The 17,486-nt window shown below is 44.6% G+C and overlaps 1 protein-coding gene across 5 annotated transcripts in view; it reads left to right on the top strand.

Moving 5' to 3' along the window:
• LOC120059432 (ephrin type-B receptor 2) overlaps positions 1-15,906 on the top strand; it is a 152,273-nt gene extending 136,367 nt beyond the window's left edge. For 2 of the 5 annotated variants that reach the window (XM_039008480.1, XM_039008511.1), the window contains 11 exons: positions 3,149-3,273; positions 4,295-4,457; positions 5,464-5,572; positions 5,856-5,923; positions 7,608-7,730; positions 7,889-8,136; positions 10,617-10,832; positions 11,159-11,308; positions 12,574-12,767; positions 13,589-13,744; positions 14,514-15,906. In XM_039008480.1, the coding sequence (XP_038864408.1) occupies positions 3,149-3,273; positions 4,295-4,457; positions 5,464-5,572; positions 5,856-5,923; positions 7,608-7,730; positions 7,889-8,136; positions 10,617-10,832; positions 11,159-11,308; positions 12,574-12,767; positions 13,589-13,744; positions 14,514-14,622 (1,661 nt within the window). In that variant the 3' untranslated portion in view covers positions 14,623-15,906. The remainder of the gene's footprint in view (positions 1-3,148; positions 3,274-4,294; positions 4,458-5,463; positions 5,573-5,855; positions 5,924-7,607; positions 7,731-7,888; positions 8,137-10,616; positions 10,833-11,158; positions 11,309-12,573; positions 12,768-13,588; positions 13,745-14,513) is intronic. The other 3 variants (XM_039008504.1, XM_039008487.1, XM_039008496.1) reach the window with 3 other exon arrangements.
• The last annotated feature ends 1,580 nt before the right edge of the window (positions 15,907-17,486 follow it).

Below are 17,486 nucleotides of genomic sequence, written 5' to 3'. Positions count from 1 at the left end.
TGACTCGGGTGGGAAAATCTATGTTTTCTATTTCTTTGTCTTGGCCGAGTGTGTTCCCAATCAGAGGCAGCTGTCTATCGTTGTCTCTGATTGGGGATCATATATAAGTTGTCGTTTTCCGTTTGGGTTTTGTGGGATCTTATTTTCTGTTTAGTGTCTGTGCCTGACGGAACTGTTCGCTTTCGTTTTTGGATTTGTTATTTTTGTTTGAGTGTTTCTTGTAAATAAATATCATGAACACTTTCCACGCTGCGCTTTGGTCCACTCTTCCTTCCACCGACAACGAGCATTACAATTCTTCTCTGCAGATCCTCTCAAACTCTGTCAGGTTGGAATGGGAGTGTCGTTGCACAGCTATTTTCAGGTTTCTCCAGAGATGTTGGATCGGGTTCAAGTCCGAGTTCCGGCTGGGCCACTCAAGAACATTCAGGAACTTGTCCCGAAGCCACTCCTGCGTTGTCTTGGCTGTGTGCTTAGGGTCGTTGTCCTGTTGGAAGGTGAACCTTCGCACAACTCTGAGGTCCTGAGCACTCTGGAGCATGTTTTCATCAAGGATCTCTCTGTACTTTGCTCCGTTCATCTTTCCTTCGAACCTGACTAGTCTCCCAGTCCCTTCTGCTGAAAAACATTCCCACAGCATGATGCTGCCACCACCATGCTTCACTGTAGGGATGGTGCCAGGTTTCCTCCAGACCTGAAGCTTGGCATTCAGGCCAAAGAGTTCAATCTTGGTTTCATCAGACCAGAGAATGTTATATCTCATGGTCTGAGAGTCCTTTACGTGCCTTTTGGCAAACTCCAAGTTGGCTTTCATGTGCCTTTTACTGAGGAGTGGCTTCCGTCTGGCCACTCTACCATAAAGGCCTATTGGTGGCGTGCTGCAAAGATGGTTCTCCTTCTGGAAAGTTCTTCCATCTCCACAAAGGAACTCTGTTGCTCTGTCAGAGTGACCATCAGGTTTTTGGTCACCTCCCTGACCAAGGCCCTTCTCCCTGCGATTGCTCAGTTTGGCCGGGCAGACAGCTCTAGGAAGAGTCTTGGTGGTTCCAAACTTCTTCCATTTAAGAATAATGAGGGGCACTGTGTTCTTGGGGACCTTCAAGGCTGCAGAAATGTTTTGGTACCCTTCCCCAGATCTGTGCCTTGACACAATCCTGTTTCGGAGCTCTATGGACAATTCCTTCGACCTCATGGTTTGGTTTTTGTTCTGACATGCACTGTCAACTGTGGGACCTTATATAGACAGGTGTGTGCCTTTCCAAATCATGTCCAATCAATTTAATTAACCACAGGTGGACTCCAATTAAGTTGTAGAAACATCTCAAGTATGATCAATGGAAACAGGATGCACCTGAGTTCAATTTCGAGTCTCATAGCAAAGGGTCTGAATACTTATGTAAATGTGATATTTTTGTTATTTATTTTTTATAAATGTGCAAAAGTTTCTAAAAACCTGTTTTTGCTTTGTCATTATGGGGTAATTTGTGTAGATTGATGAGGAAAAACAATTTATTTAATCAATTTTAGAATAAGTCTGTAACGTAGCAAAATGTGGAATACTTTCCAAATGCACTTTATGTTCATGGCAGAATCACAGGCCATCTTAGTGCAACTGCTGCAGGAGATGAAACTAAAGGCTGCCTATTCATTATCTGTAGACACATTTATTTTAAGGCCGACGGCATATGGGGACATAGGCTCCGGGACCTCCCTGTTTAGACAGTATCTCATGATTAGTGTCCTCGGATGGAGGCTTCTGTTGGGATCAGAGGGCATGTGAGGCAAGGCTGACTCACTGTTGAGAATGAATACGCCATAAAACAGCCTCTCCGTCATCATGTCTTAGAGCACACTGGTTTCTGGGAGCTGATCCGGGCTTTACTCTACAGTACTGAACATGTGTATTTTAATCCAAACCCCATCTGAAAGGCTCCTTTGTGGTTTGGTGGATAGCATCAGATATTACCAGAATTTTGTTACATGAACTACATAAAATTAACACTTAGATTTATATATGAGATATTAACCACACACACTCCCCCAGATTCCTTGATAATGGTGGGAGGGGCCGAGGGAGGGTGGGTGGGAGGGATTTCCAGTCAGTGGATTTTCCAAGGAGAGCGCGTGCCGGTGGAGCGCTTTATGACTGGAGCTCTGGGGAACCACTGTGCTTCTGGCTGGGGGCTGTGTGTATGCAGCGTGGGACCATGGGCCGAGGCTGGGGCCCGGGGGCCCATAAATCCTGCCCTCCAAGCCCCAGACAGCGCTTTTATCTCCTGCATTAGCTTCGCTGTGACCCACGGCACCATGCACTAATGTTAATGGATGTATGAGGGCGCGTGGATAGCATGCCCCTCCCTGACCCTTTAGCCTTACTAAAAAGAAAGTTGCAAGTTTGGGCCTTTGGTTTTGTTAGACTAAAGGCAGCTTACAACCCTACCCACTCATCACTCATTTCTGGCTCAACTACTTCTGAAAGGATCTGGCTTATTGCTACACAGTGATTACCACATGTAAGTGCTATAATTCTCTATATCTGTCCACCATGACCATGACTCTTGTCCTTGCACTTTCAAACCATTTACTGATGTGTATGAAGTTGTCATCCACCAAAAAATATCTGTAAACATAGACCGCAATTACAAAAATAGAAGGCTGTAAAAAAACTAAATGGCGATTGTGTATGGCATACTTGTGGTTCTGATGATTTTCTCTGGTTTTATGAGCCATACAAAATGGGCTTGCTCCACAATTTGTCCGGAGGAGGAGGATGCGGCCAGTGGAATGATTGCTAGTCAGACACAGACAGATAGTGTCCTCACACCCTGACAATGTGGGAAGCACAGATGAATCATGGAAATAATACAAAGTCAGTGCTGGAAAGTCCCTTCAAACTATGTATGTGGTTTAGTCAGAGGTGTGCCTTTTCTACATGCAGCCCAGGATGATAGCAACTAATATATCACTATCACTGTTACATAGCTCAGTGAAGTAGGCATCTGTTTGATGAGATTTTATGATTCGGATATATGATTGGGAACTAATCACAGTGACTGAATGTTGTGATTCTGAATTTGTATGTTAAGCACTTTCCTTCTTTCTCTCTGTGTCTCTCTATCTCTCTATCTCTCTCTCTATCTCTCTGCAGCTCCGTCGACAGTGTCCATCATGCACCAGGTCAGTCGTACCGTGGACAGCATCACTCTGTCCTGGTCTCAACCAGACCAGCCCAATGGAGTCATTCTGGACTATGAACTGCAGTACTACGAGAAGGTAGGTACCCACTGCACTCTACCCATTAACAAACAGTCTGCTCTATCTCTCCTCCATGTAAACAGACACACGTAAAGACACCATTGAGTGTGTCAGGCTTTCTTTCATCTCAGCGGGGCTAAATAAGGTATGCATTGACTGCAAAATATATCTCAAATTTTCTATCACATTGAAATTAAGAATGTCTTCCCCTGTTGGAGTCCAGAACAGCATGTTCACGGTGGGAGTCAGGCATACTGTAGCTTCTGAATCGAGCATACAACTTCTGCTCGATCCCTTTCAATTATAATCACGGTCAGTCACTGGGAAAGGAAACTGCTCTCAGCCCTCCAGTCAGGCCACTAGGGATTGATGGAGAGATATTTGCAGTTGAAACAATGCTGTGTTGACTGCCATAAAAACAGTATTCAACAGACAGACTCCTCAGAATCAGCATACTTTCTCACAAGAAACACTCCCACACACAGATACGGGCAGAGAAGAGCACACACACACACAAGCTCACACAAAGTTAATTTAGCAGTTCTCTGTGACTGCGCGCCACTCTGCTCCACTTTTTAGTTTAATTCTATTCTCAGATGCTGCTGAGGAGAGCTGTCAAAACAATTGTCTCGGCCCCTGCCGCGGCTCAGATCTCACAACTGTGCTCACGCTGCTGACTGATTGGTTGAAGGCTGCAGCCGGCACAGTTTTAGTCTCCTCTTCCAGACAGACCTGTCAGCTTTGTGGAGAGAGAGAAGCGGTGTGGCAATGAAAAGTTACACTAACCGTCCGAACTCACAACCCAAACAAACTAGCAGACCTGAAACTGCCATCCCTTCTGCCTATGGCTGTTGCTTTTCATTCTCTCTTCATTCTGCTTGGTTAAATAGATACACCAGTGTTAGAAACATTTGAGTCTGTATCCTACTTTGCACATCAGCCTATTTTTATAAGGCACTAAGTTAATGCATGTGTATGGTAATTGTTCTGTGGATGGCACTGATTTGTATTTCTCCCTCTTTCCTTAATACTCTCTCAGGACCAGACCGAGTACAACTCAACCATCATAAAGAGCCAGACCAACACAGTGGTCATCCGCGGTCTCAAATCAGGCGCGATCTATGTGTTCCTGGTTCGCGCCCGGACCGTGGCCGGATTTGGGCGCTACAGTGGCAAGCTCTACTTCCAAACCATGACTGAAGGTGAGGGTACAGACAACATTCCCTCAGCTCAGATAGAGCATAGAGAGATGCAGAGTTATCACATCCCATGCATGGACCGTCAATCCAACATGGACCATTACAACATGGACACAATGACACAACAGACACAAGGATGTGGATGGGGAAATGGTCTGAGATGCATTCTACAAGACAACTCTCTAACAATGTGTACACCCATTGTTCTATTTATGTGGATTTCATTTATTATCTTCTCAGCAGAGCTCATGAGTCATGTGAAACTTATTTTTTACCAATGAATAAGATAGGTTATGTATGAATGCAGATATTTTCTGTAGTATACTGTACTTTATTAGCGGTAGACTAACGTCAGTCACAGATCAGGTTAAAGTGGATTAATCTGTATAGAAGGACACTGCTGGGCAGACTAACTTCTCCCCTGGCTCCGCTAATGCTGGCTCCTGGCTCCCCTGGCCTGGATAATGTTAGCGACCTGGGTGTTCTCGAAACATCTTATTACCTGCAGTGCCGATGGCCATCATTCGCCTGATCTCTGCTCTCCTCCACTGCAAGCAGCCAGCACACTGCCAGACAAAGGAGAACCCAGTATCGCAGTAGGCTGTATACAGTACAGTACCACCACCAGGGGACACAACCCATGGCACAACCCTCCCTATCCTCAGACCTCGGAAAGAGCAGTCAGGACCTGAGATGGTGTTGTGAGATTGTGTGCCTACTGCCATGCTGGATTCCCTGTGTTTGGCAGCACTCTGGAGGGAAGGGAGCTGGGTCTCTCCCAAACCTGCTCTCTCAGTTCCAGATGAGCGGGCGGCCATATTGCTGGTATCTGAATGTGCTCAGTGGGCTTTGGAGTGAGGTCTTGTGCTGCCAGCCAAGATGCCCATTGGTCTCCCCAACCGTCTGTCTGTCTGTCACCCACTGCTCTCTCCATATGCATTAGCTCAGATGCCTGGCCCATATGTTCCAGTGTGTGATGGTGTGTTTGTGTGTGTTTGTCTAATCACAGAGGAGTACAACACCAGCATTCAGGAGAAGCTGCCTCTCATCATCGGCTCTGCAGCTGCAGGTCTGGTCTTCCTCATCGCAGTGGTTGTCATCGTCATCGTCTGCAACCGGTGAGTTATTCCTGCTCCAGTCCAGCCAACCAATGCTCCCTGCGCCCCACCACAAAAACAGTCACACAAGCCAGCCAGATTAGACACATTCGCTTTAGTGGTTGTTTTCCACCCTACTTCGTTACTGTACTTTAATGGGTCCTGTGGCTTGTTAAGGTGGGGTTTATAGTTTATAGGTTGGTTGTGTTTAGTGGTCATTAGCTAGCTGTGGAGTGGGTAGGCCTGGTACATAGACCACACCCCCTCTCTGGGCCAGCGCTATAGCTCTTTGTCTTTCTCCCAGGAGGCGTGGCTTTGAGAGGGCAGACTCAGAGTACACAGACAAGCTGCAGCACTACACCAGCGGCCACAGTGAGTAACCCAGCCCTCACTCAAGAGTGTCTGTTTGCACCTCCCCCACCATACACACACTCTCACTCATGCTCACACACCCACACGCACACACACCTGTCTCCATGGCTACCAGCTCATGCAGCAGCCTCCATGCCTAATGTTCAACCCTCTGCTGCCTCACACACCTGTCTCCATGGCTACCGGCTCACGCAGCAGCCTCCATGCCTAACGTTCAACCCTCTGCTGCCTCACACACCTGTTTCCGTGGCTACCACCTGACACGCTAGTGTCCTTGGCTACCTCCCAACCTTGTGCTTCTTCTCACCTCTCCATTGGTAATCTTCTCTCTTGTTTTCCTCAACCGTCTTAATGCTAGGATTTACTCACAACATAACCTGTGTACAAGTGTGTGTTCGCTGTAGGGTCTCATTTCACAGTCAACTGATTCCATTGTTGTGGAAATAGCATTTAGCCTTATTTTAGCTTGTTCATTAACACGCTAATACCACACACACCATTTGCCATTGTTGAAAAATTCAAAGAAGATTGTGAAGGAATGGCCTTTATTAATTATTTTGTTTTCCATGTAAAGCACGTTGGCCCAGAGTTCCATGATATAGAAATACATCTTCAAGATGTAGCCAGGCGCGGTGATTTAAACTAGTTTGGCTCTCCCTGGGAGCTTATGGCTTATCGTTTTCTCCTCCTTCACTCAGCTAAACAGAAATGCTCTGATATATTTCCTCTCTGAGCTTATTTCAGTTTATTTATATATTTTTCTATTTAGCTCTTCCGCTAGTTGGGCTTATCAATGGAGACAGCTTTCCCATGTGTAATCAATAGTATCAGGTTGCAGTAAATGCTGTATTTACAGAACTCATTTTTGCCAGGGTGGAATTCAGTGAGGAGTATTGCCAGAGAGGCTGAGGGCATTTCACAGCTATTAATATCGTTCCACTCCCCTGTGTGTGTTTTCATCCCCACACTGATGATCACAGTTATACTGGCTGTCCTCCCCTATATCAGGTGGTCTCTGCCATGTTATGGTGGGTGGTCTTTGAATTGCTCCATAGTTTGGGAAGAGATAGGAGGTTCTGACTGGGGATTCTTTTTTTGCCTTAAAGGAGAATCTCCATCTGTTCCTAAACACTTCTTCAGTTCAGTCTGCTATGCAGGTTTCATGACTCTTCTATAAGCAGGTATCTCAGCTTCGCTGACTGTCTGTGCATGAACACAATAACCATTAAAGAAGCCTCAGGCCAGATGTCAGAATAATCCGATTTAAAACCTGGGACAGTTAAGTCCCTGAACACTTAAAGGCCACCTTAAGCCAATTTACCTGGCGTCAGAGCTTAAGAGAGCCAATGTATTTCCTGGAGCAGAGAGTGATACTGATATAGTGTCTGGCTGTCTCTCCTGGGTGTTAATGGTCTGCTATGACTCTGGAGCTGATACATACATTAACCTGCCTTATCACTGCTAAAGACTACCTAGAAATACCATGTCATTGCCCATTGATTATTACAGTCCTGAGGCCCCAAGCCAAACCTACCATTCCTCTACCTTGTACTAACACTAACCTTTCTGACTCATAGTAATACACTGCATTGGCTACTCAAACTCTGAATGTTAAAGACAGACAGAGTTTGTTTGTGTGTGTATGTCAGGATAAAAAATTACATCGGCCTCTTCTTTTCCCAAGTGACTCCAGGAATGAAGATATATATTGATCCGTTTACATATGAGGACCCCAACGAGGCGGTGAGGGAGTTTGCTAAGGAGATTGACACTTCCTGTGTGAAGATTGAGCAAGTCATTGGCGCAGGTAAAGAGAAAGGCCAGTCATTTTTTACAAAATAATGATTTTGAATGCTGTCTGTATTCCAATTAATAATATTTTGCCTCATAATTTTAATGTTTGTAACCTCTGTCAGACATCTCCTCTCATTAACTGTCTCTCTGCCTCTATGTTGTGTCTTGTAGGAGAGTTCGGGGAGGTGTGCAGTGGGAACCTGAGGCTCCCAGGCAAGAGGGAGATGTTTGTGGCCATCAAGACGCTGAAGTCGGGCTACACAGAGAAGCAGAGGCGGGACTTCCTGTCTGAGGCGTCCATCATGGGTCAGTTTGACCACCCCAACGTGATCCACCTGGAGGGTGTGGTCACCAAGAGCGCCCCTGTCATGATCATCACTGAGTTCATGGAGAACGGATCACTGGACTCCTTCCTCAGAGTGAGTTACGCTGTGTTTGTATATGAGTCAAATATTAACACTAATGGCTGTGCAGATAAACAGGTAGACACACAGGCACGCAGGCACACACAAGCACACAGGCACATACGCACACACACTCTGGGAAATGACTGCTAAATACACACACTAATGCCAACCCATCCAGGTTAAAGTGAATAACATGCAGAACATTAATCATATGAGTCTCCTCTTTACTTAGCATAGTGTCCACCACAAGTCCTTAGAGAGATCCTTCTCTATCCAATCAGGCTGCGGTCTTAATGCTCCCTGAGGGTCTGTCTAGTCCAATTATTGATTTATACTCTGCTGCAACTTGCGGTGGCTGTTATTCAGCATTTCCCCTTGATCTCCATGTTTGACTACAGTAAAAAGTACAGTACTGTAGCTCACTATAGGCACTAGTGAGTAAGAGAGTCCAGCAGTTCAGTTAGTTATGCTCTCATTTTGTATTTATCATACTAACCCACATTCACTCCTTCGGTTTGAGTCACAGAAAAGGACAAGAACCTATGAACTTATAGTACCTTCTACATACATTCCAGATATCTAACCTCACCTCATCCTTTGGGAGGGTTTCAAATGATTAGCGCTGTAAGAAGAAAACATGCCAGCTTTCAGAGAATGAAGTTGGCTTGTAGGTGAAAGGCTGCTGTCTGTTGTCAGCCAGTCCTGTGCCGCCTGTCTGTAGCATTTCAGCTGAACGGGAGCATGTGACTGTGTGTCCACAAGCTTTCATATCCTCTAATTGGACTCATTGTGAGTTTGAAGTGAGTGAGAAAAAACTGAGTAGGAAAGAGCTAGGGATTAATGGAAATTGGACATGTCTGAACTTCACAAAAATAAAGGATGACATTTTTCCTTATTAGAGTTACTTCACTTTAAATCATTGTGAGAATGATTAAATATGGAAAACAAATCAATTCAATAAGGGCCAAAGGTTTCATGTTTGATATGAATCACTATGTTTATGTTTGGAAATGTCTGATGTTTCTACTGTGTCTATATGGAAAACACCTCCCTCCACCACCTCTGTCATAGCCCTAGTTGTCACTCCTCATCACATTGTGATTGTCTACCTCTACATAGATCATACTGAGTAAGGCTTTCACGACTCAGGGCAGAAAGCACACTGACAAGTGTCAGCTCTGAGCTATGGGAGGATATTATAAACCTGAGACGTAAACTCTTCCTCTATGGATCAAAATATACATAAAAATCCTGCCTTTAAAAAAGGATCCAGCCAGCCGCCTGTCAGCAGACTGCTGCTCTGTCTACTGCTAGAGAAGCAAAACATGAACTTTATTAGCATTCTGCTTCAAATCTCTGAGACACTGTGTGCCAACTCACTCTTGAATTTGATGGGTTGTGTGTGTGTATGTGTCTGTGTGTTTCTGTGTGTTAAGCATATTTGACAGCACATTGTATTCCAAGCAACAGTGTCACTGTGGCACCTCACTGTGACAGCTTTTGACAACATTTTCTGAACACGTCAGCGCTTTAGAACATGGCGCTCTGTGAAAGAGGATGGAGCAGCAGGGGAGACCACCTTAGATGGGAGCTGCCAGCTGAAGGATCACCTGGTGCAGCCCCCACTTCTATGAAGCATCTGCAAGGGAGAGAGGACTAGATAAATCACAGCTAATAGATGGATGGAGACAACAACGGGCAGAGGAAGTAGCAAAAGTTGGGGGGCCATATAACGATCAGAAAGAAAGCTTTCTTTAGAAACATTATCTCCATCATTATGACTAGAATTGGGATTGAATCAAAAATTGCACAGAGCATGTATTAGCCATAGATCTATATGATAGAAATGATGCCTCTCTGTCTGCTAACCCGATCCAAATTACTTTGGTGGAATAATCTTCCCAATTAAAGTATATGCAAACACAGTGCAGGGATGCAGGGATTACGAGGAGCTGTGTATTTATTAGGGAATTCAGCCTCATGAATAATGCATAAGACTTAATTGCTGTGGTGCATGAGGAGCTGGTGGACGTGAGGAGAACTCCTTGCTCTGCTAATGAGCAGCGAAGAGTTTGGAGGAGACTCAGAGACACAGGCTAGAGGATCTGGCTAACCATAAACTGGGAAGATGCCTAGAGGAATACACAGCTGGGCCTAGTCCATCTGTGGTCCATCTGTGTCCCCACCCCATCCCTGTCAGTCCACGCTCATGCTCTCTCATCTCTCGTCATGATCCTCCCGGATATTCCTTAGTTGATCTCTGGTCCTCGTGGTGGTGGTGAGGGTGCAGGTGGAGGCACAGCTGCAGCCCAGATCCAGACACTCCACATGTATGGGGTAAAGCCTTGGCCAATCCAGGGAGGAGAACAGCTGCAGCCTGCCAGACCGAGCCCAGCCCTGCCCAGTCTATAGCCATATCTATTCAATCATATCCCACAGAGGGAAGTCTCAGACCTGGGGATGTATCATATTGTGATCCTTTTGTTTTGCAGCAAAACGACGGTCAGTTCACAGTGATCCAGTTGGTGGGCATGCTGCGTGGCATCGCCTCTGGCATGAAGTACCTGGCCGACATGAACTACGTCCACCGCGACCTGGCCGCACGCAACATCCTGGTCAACAGCAACCTGGTCTGCAAGGTGTCCGACTTCGGCCTGTCCCGATTCCTGGAGGACGACACGTCAGATCCCACCTACACCAGTGCCCTGGTGAGTACCATGACGTCACCGCAAACACCGCACACACTCACACATATACATACACACACACACACACACCTCACACACTACATTACCCATCATAACAAAGGTACTTCACCTGTCCCTCTCCTCCCTTTTTACGGAATTCCATGTCACACACATCCACTCCCAGGAGTTTAGTTATATCCATCTCCCAGTTTGGATTACAGAGTATTGTTGCTGTGAATAATATGCAGAGCCAGGACACTCTCTGCAGAGCCAGGACACTGTGACGATCAGGTTTCCGTCTCACTTCCCTCTATAAGGTCGTTCCCTCATTGTGTTGTGTTTCTCAGGGAGGGAAGATCCCTATCCGATGGACAGCCCCTGAAGCCATCCAGTACAGGAAGTTCACGTCCGCCAGTGATGTCTGGAGCTACGGTATCGTCATGTGGGAAGTCATGTCCTATGGAGAGAGACCTTACTGGGACATGACCAATCAAGACGTATGTATTTATAGACCTTTATATATCTGTATATCATTTGTCAAACAGAACCACTCTAAGCATGGCATCAAATGCTTAAAAATAATTTCGAACAAAGTCTGATTATTCCTGAATGTTATTACCTCTATGTGAACCCCCATAGAGATCCGTTTTGTCATGGTGGTTCTCTTCCCCTGGCTAAACAGCAGCTTTCGAACGCGGGTTTAATATGAAAGCCCCCCAGTTACCACAGAGCGATAATAAGATGATTTGGAATGCAAGGCAACGCTCCGCAGACTATTCCTGCTCTTGACTGGAGCCTCTGTTTCCAGGCTCCCTCTGGGTGGTGGAGAAGAGAGCAAATTATGGGGAGAGAGATAATGAAAATAGTTTCAAATTGAAAGTGTGAACGCTAATGCGCTAAGAGGGACTGAGGAGCTCGACGGTTATCTTATTAGGGGCTCTAGATAGTGTTTCTACTCCATCTGGGTCTTGGTTGGGAGGGAGGCCTCTGAATGAGATTAATCTGGGCCTGAATGGAGCTCCATAATGGTGGTGATAATGAGCAGGGGATCGTGGGTCCTTGTCAGAACCTTCCTCTGGGCCGGTCGTTCCCCACTCCTCCCTGATCCCTCCCCCATTTTTTCACATTTACATTTGAGTCATTTAGCAGACATTCTTATCCAGAGCTACTTACAGTCCCCCCACACCCTCTCCCACCACCAACAACACCCCTGGCCACTCTGTCAGACTAGACCTTTTTGGTATAACAACGACCATAGAGTTGGGAAAACGTATATATTTGTATAGCAGGAACATTACTGTACACAGTTTCTAAAGGCCATACTGACTAAGATTAAATCACTGCTGGCACAGTCTGCATGGATGTGGAGAGCCATTACTATTAGCCTGATACTTTACTGTGATGCTTAACTGGTACAGTAAGTATGCAGCCAAGCCAAAACCTTTTCAAAATTATCATTATTGTTAATGCAATAATGCTTGCAGGATTATGTTTGTGTGTGGGTATGTGTTTTTACTTGTGTAACACTGCTATGGTTTTATCTTTCAGTGCATACTGTATTTCAAGAACATAGTTCTCATTTGAAATCACTGAAATATTAATCAACATGTTAGCCAAATAGCACTCTGATCATAGAAGAAGTAGCTTGTGAGAATTGTGAGAGGATGCTCTCCAATAGGATTTCCGTCTCTCTCTCTCCTCCCCCTTCTCCTCCTTTTAGAGCCTCATAGCAACCCTTAGAGATCTGTGTCTCCCCCTGCAGGTGATCAATGCCATAGAGCAGGACTACCGGCTGCCCCCTCCCATGGACTGCCCCTCGGCCCTGCACCAGCTCATGCTTGACTGCTGGCAGAAGGACCGTAACAACCGGCCCAAGTTCAGCCAAATTGTCAACAACCTGGACAAGATGATCCGCAACCCCAACAGTCTGAAGGCCATGACCCCGCTGTCTTCAGGGTGAGTGGAACACTTAGCACGCTCTCCTTAGATCTCCGTCAGTTTATCTTTCTATTAGTCTGTCACTACATGTCTGTCTGTCTGTGTATTAGTGTGTTTGAGGCGAGTGTCCCTCTGTCTCCTTGCCAGCCATCACAATATTCAGGACTGTGTTCCAGTATTACTTTCCTATTTCCATAGATACTATATAATCCAAAATAATTTAATGCATCTGACCTCAAAGATGGGAAAACACTTTGACATTTCAAAGGACATGATTCCTTCAATGTTTTCAATTTTGGGTTACAGTTTTGATATTCATGGTACGATTTATTTCTACCGAACATTGTGTCTCCTGTTTCTTTTGGCGCCAAGTGGTTATGTAAATAAATCCCCTTTTGATTTGATAGGTCAAGTAATTTCCATGAATGCTTTAGGCAAATCATGATTTGAAACAGTTACACAATTTCAAAACAAAACATTTCCAATCACATTTTCTCTGGGTGTCAGTTTCCTATGAATGTTAAAATATACTGAATTCCATATTTCCTACTCTATATTTACATTGTTGGTGGTGTGTGGAATAGAAACACTGTGTGGATACTGGCACTAAGCCTGCCAGTATCCATCCATTGTCCTCAATTGGAAATATAATTTTCTTCAAAATCGATTAGGAAAATGGCCACTGTTACTTTCTTTTGTCCTGAAGGCTAGCTTATTGACTAGTCTATTGTAGGCCTTCCACTATTGTGTACTGTACTGATTGCCATCATACAGGTGAGAGAGTAATGACACTGTCTCTAAAGCTGTGTTTGACTCTTTGTGTCTGTGTCCCCCTCCAGTGTCCATCTTCCTCTCCTGGACCGCAGTGTTCCAGACTTCTCCAGCTTCAGTACAGTGGACGAGTGGCTGGATGCCATCAAGATGGGCCAGTACAAAGACAACTTTGCCAATGCTGACTTCGCCAGCTTTGATGTGGTTTCCCAGATGACCATGGAGTAAGTGCTGATCCCAGACCTGTGTTTCTGATAAGGATGATAAGGATGAGGAGGAGGTGGGCTATTCCTTGACAGTATCATACCTTAAAGCCTGGATGACTGCCAGGCTCAGCCCCTGGCTCATCATAAATATGCCTCTCACTGTATGTCATTAGGAGATAATAACTGTGCAGCACAACTGCTCTGAGCTAGAACAGAGCGTAGAGACTCTGGCCATGTGGCTGCCAGGTTTCTTATACAACAGTTTAAAGAAAGAAAAGATATAGGAGAATGAACAGACATTGTGATGTTTAGGAATACATTCCTGCCTCAGTAAACTTAATAAAGACATCTATTAGCAGATAGACTCATTCAGAGGTCTGTTTAGTAAGACACACATTACTCTGCTCATTGTCTCTTGATCTCTTAATATCCTCCTAAGGTCACGTCGGATATCAGCACAATTCTGTTTTCAAATTATTTTCCAGCCACAACACTGGTTACAATACTTTAAAAAATAAGGCTCATCAGTCCATGGGGTTAGGGTTAGGAAACAAAAACATTCCATTGTCTCCTGAATGGAAGAAGTTGTTCAATAAACAGAGTAATTACTGTAAGCAGTCATGCCTTGGACTGAATTAGGAATTTGGCAGACTGGGGCCCAGAATTTAGCCTTGATCTAACTTGTTGATTTTACCTTGGCTTATGCCATGTGACTTGTGCAATAAAACCTGTTGTGTCGTCTGTGATGGCTTCCTCCTGACTCCTGTGGTTGTGTCTCCTGCCACAGTGACATCCTGAGCGTGGGCGTGACGTTAGCAGGCCACCAGAAGAAGATCCTGAACAGTGTGCAGATGATGCGTGCCTCCATTAACCAGATCCAGTCTGTGGAAGTTTGACCATCCAGAATGGAGCAGAAGAGAGGAGAGCAGAAGAGAGGAGAGCAGAAGAGAGGACAGCAGAAGAGAGGACAGCAGAAGAGAGGACAGCAGAAGAGAGGACAGCAGAGGAGAGGAGCAGAGAAGAGGGGATTGGGATGCAGGCTCTGGGTTCACGGATGGAGTGGAGGTGTTTTTGCTTGACTGTGAACCTTGTCTTCCCACCAAACAACCATCCATCCACGGTCCCCTTTTTCAATCCCTCTCCTGTCCTCCTCTATCCCCTCATCCAAAGTCCCCATAACCTTTCAGGATCAGCTCTGGAGGTTTGTGGCCAGCAGGTCTACATGACCAGACATCAATCAATGTGGCCAACAAGGTTCCTTCTTGGAACCAGGATCATGAGAGGTTACTGACCAGCGACACATTTCTACTTCCATCTTCCACCTCGTTTTTTTTTTACGGTGAACTTTTTTCTTACATTTTTTGGTTTGTTTGATTTAAGAATTTTGTAAAGAATTTTGTAAAGAAAAAAAGTTGAGGAAACTCAAGGTGTCTATAAGTATAGATGTAAACTAGGTGAACTGACTAGAAAGACTACCCTTTAAAAGGGCAACAGACAAGAAGACAATGAAAAATGGGAGATTTCAAGACCATCACTTTCAAAAAGAAACTGAAATATTATATGTTGTTTTTTTAAACTTGGGAAACAGGAAAGAAACATAAATCTTTGCTGCCTCCCCAAAAGCAAACAGCAGAATAGACTGAGGAACTTGATCTACACTCCTATGGTTGACTTGGGAGACAAAATAGTGTGAGCACCATGGAATGGACATCTTTGGGCAGAAACTACTACCATGAACAAATTCAAGAAATTCAGTTATCTACCAATTTAAAGCAACACTTAAAAAATAAAAACAAAATACCTTTTCTCATAACAAGTAATTTCATTTTTCTGTGTGAAAATGTTGAAGATTTTCTCTCACCATGCTTCCTCTCACCGTGGGAAAGTTTATATTTTTTCAATGAAAACATCACAACCTGCCAAATGGAACATCCTCCCTGTGTACCTCAGATGATGTCATGGTCCTGTACATATCAGATGCACTTGACAATGGGACTGTGATGTCATCACTATGAGCCAGACATAGTTACTAAGACCTGGAAGTGATGGATTTAAATTGTTTCTTTGGGTGACTAGAGGGAGGTTTTTCTTTGTTGTTATTATTCATTTCATTTTCATTTTTTCAAAATGTTAGTTGTGGATTTTGAAGAATCAGTGTAATAAACAGCAAACATACAGTACTTCCTCCATGGATGAATGGAAAAAAATAACATATTATGGGTGTTTTCCCTATAATGTTTACATAGGAGGGCACATATGTTTTGGTCGTCACATTATCTGCACTCTTAGAAAAACAGGTACTATCTAGAACCTAAAATGGTTCTTCAGTTGTCCCCATAGGAGAACCCTTTGAAGAACCCTGTTTGGTTCCATGTAAAACCCTTTCCACAGAGGTTTCTACATGGAACCAAAAGAGTTCCACCTGGAACCAAAAAGGCTTCTCCTATGGGGACAGCCGAAGGACCATTTTGGAACCCTTTTTTCTAAGAGTGTAGAGTTTCCCCCCGTGTTTTAAACTTCAGTGTGTGTGTGTGTGTGTGTGTGTGTGTGTGTGTGTGTGTGTGTGTGTGTGTGTGTGTGTGTGTGTGTGTGTGTGTGTGTGTGTGTGTGTGTGTGTGTGTGTGTGTGTGTGTGTGTGTGTGTCTGCGTGAGTGCGTGAGTGCGTGCGTGCGCGTGTATGCGTGTGTGTGTGGCTAAATGTGCTCTGTGTTACAAAGCAACAGCTCCCAAAGCTGAAGGGCTAGTGTTTGATAGCATGCTGAGTTAATGATTGATTTCACAGAGCTTTGATATGTTACACTTTACAGAACACTGTTCCGTAAGCGCTTGGATTTGATACACTTTACAAAATATAATGTGCTGACATTATATTTAGCTTTTTTTTCCAGTTTCGTTTTTTATTTAAAGTAACTTTATATTGAAGTGTTAGGGTTTTAACACCACATATGGTTATCTCACATTGGTATGGTCACGGACAAATCTTTTCACAACTGGGCAGTAAGTAACATTAGCATGGGATAGTGGATTATTTTACACATATTATTATAATTATTGTACATCATGGATGATGGGGAGCACTTGTGACAGCTTTTCCAAGTAGTCTATTGGCAGGGTGTGTGAACACAGATCATACGATACAATGGGCCTCCATGCCCTTGTGGAATTTTAGGAAATCATTGTTGGTGCACAAGCATTTCTGATAAGTGGAGTCCTTGAGACTTCTATTTTCATTTTATAGATACATATTGCATTTACTATATGGCTTCTGTGAATAGCTGTCTGATGAACGGAAAGCTATCTATCATTGTCAATGTCATTGAGGCCGATGTGTTGTTTGAGGGGTTAGGGAGCCTGGGGAGGTCCTGTGTTAGTCAAAACCCATGGATTCCCTAGAGATGGTAAATCACACAGTTTACAAACTCAGGCAAATGAGATCAGTACTGCAGAGCTGCTAATGGATAGATCCACTGAGACAGGCCCAGTACTCGATATAGACTGAGGAGCCAGACATGGATCTCTATCTGGGGCCCATTGCTCAGACATTTTCATTCCTAGTGGGGGTCCACAGCCTGATCACAGACCCGCTGACCAGACAGTGATTCCGTCTATTTCTCCTCAGAGCTAAACACACGCCTCAGATCCCCTGCTCTTCTCCTCCCACTGTCCTCTGTGCTCTGCTTTCTCAGATCCATCACTTTGTGACTCTGCATGTTGTCATGTTGACAGACCAGGTTTGTTTAAAAAACAGACAGAATTTATA

The sequence above is a fragment of the Salvelinus namaycush genome, chromosome 2 (assembly GCF_016432855.1).
Source record: "Salvelinus namaycush isolate Seneca chromosome 2, SaNama_1.0, whole genome shotgun sequence".
Lineage (NCBI taxonomy): Eukaryota > Metazoa > Chordata > Actinopteri > Salmoniformes > Salmonidae > Salvelinus > Salvelinus namaycush.
This window is presented reverse-complemented; position numbering and strand designations above follow the sequence as displayed.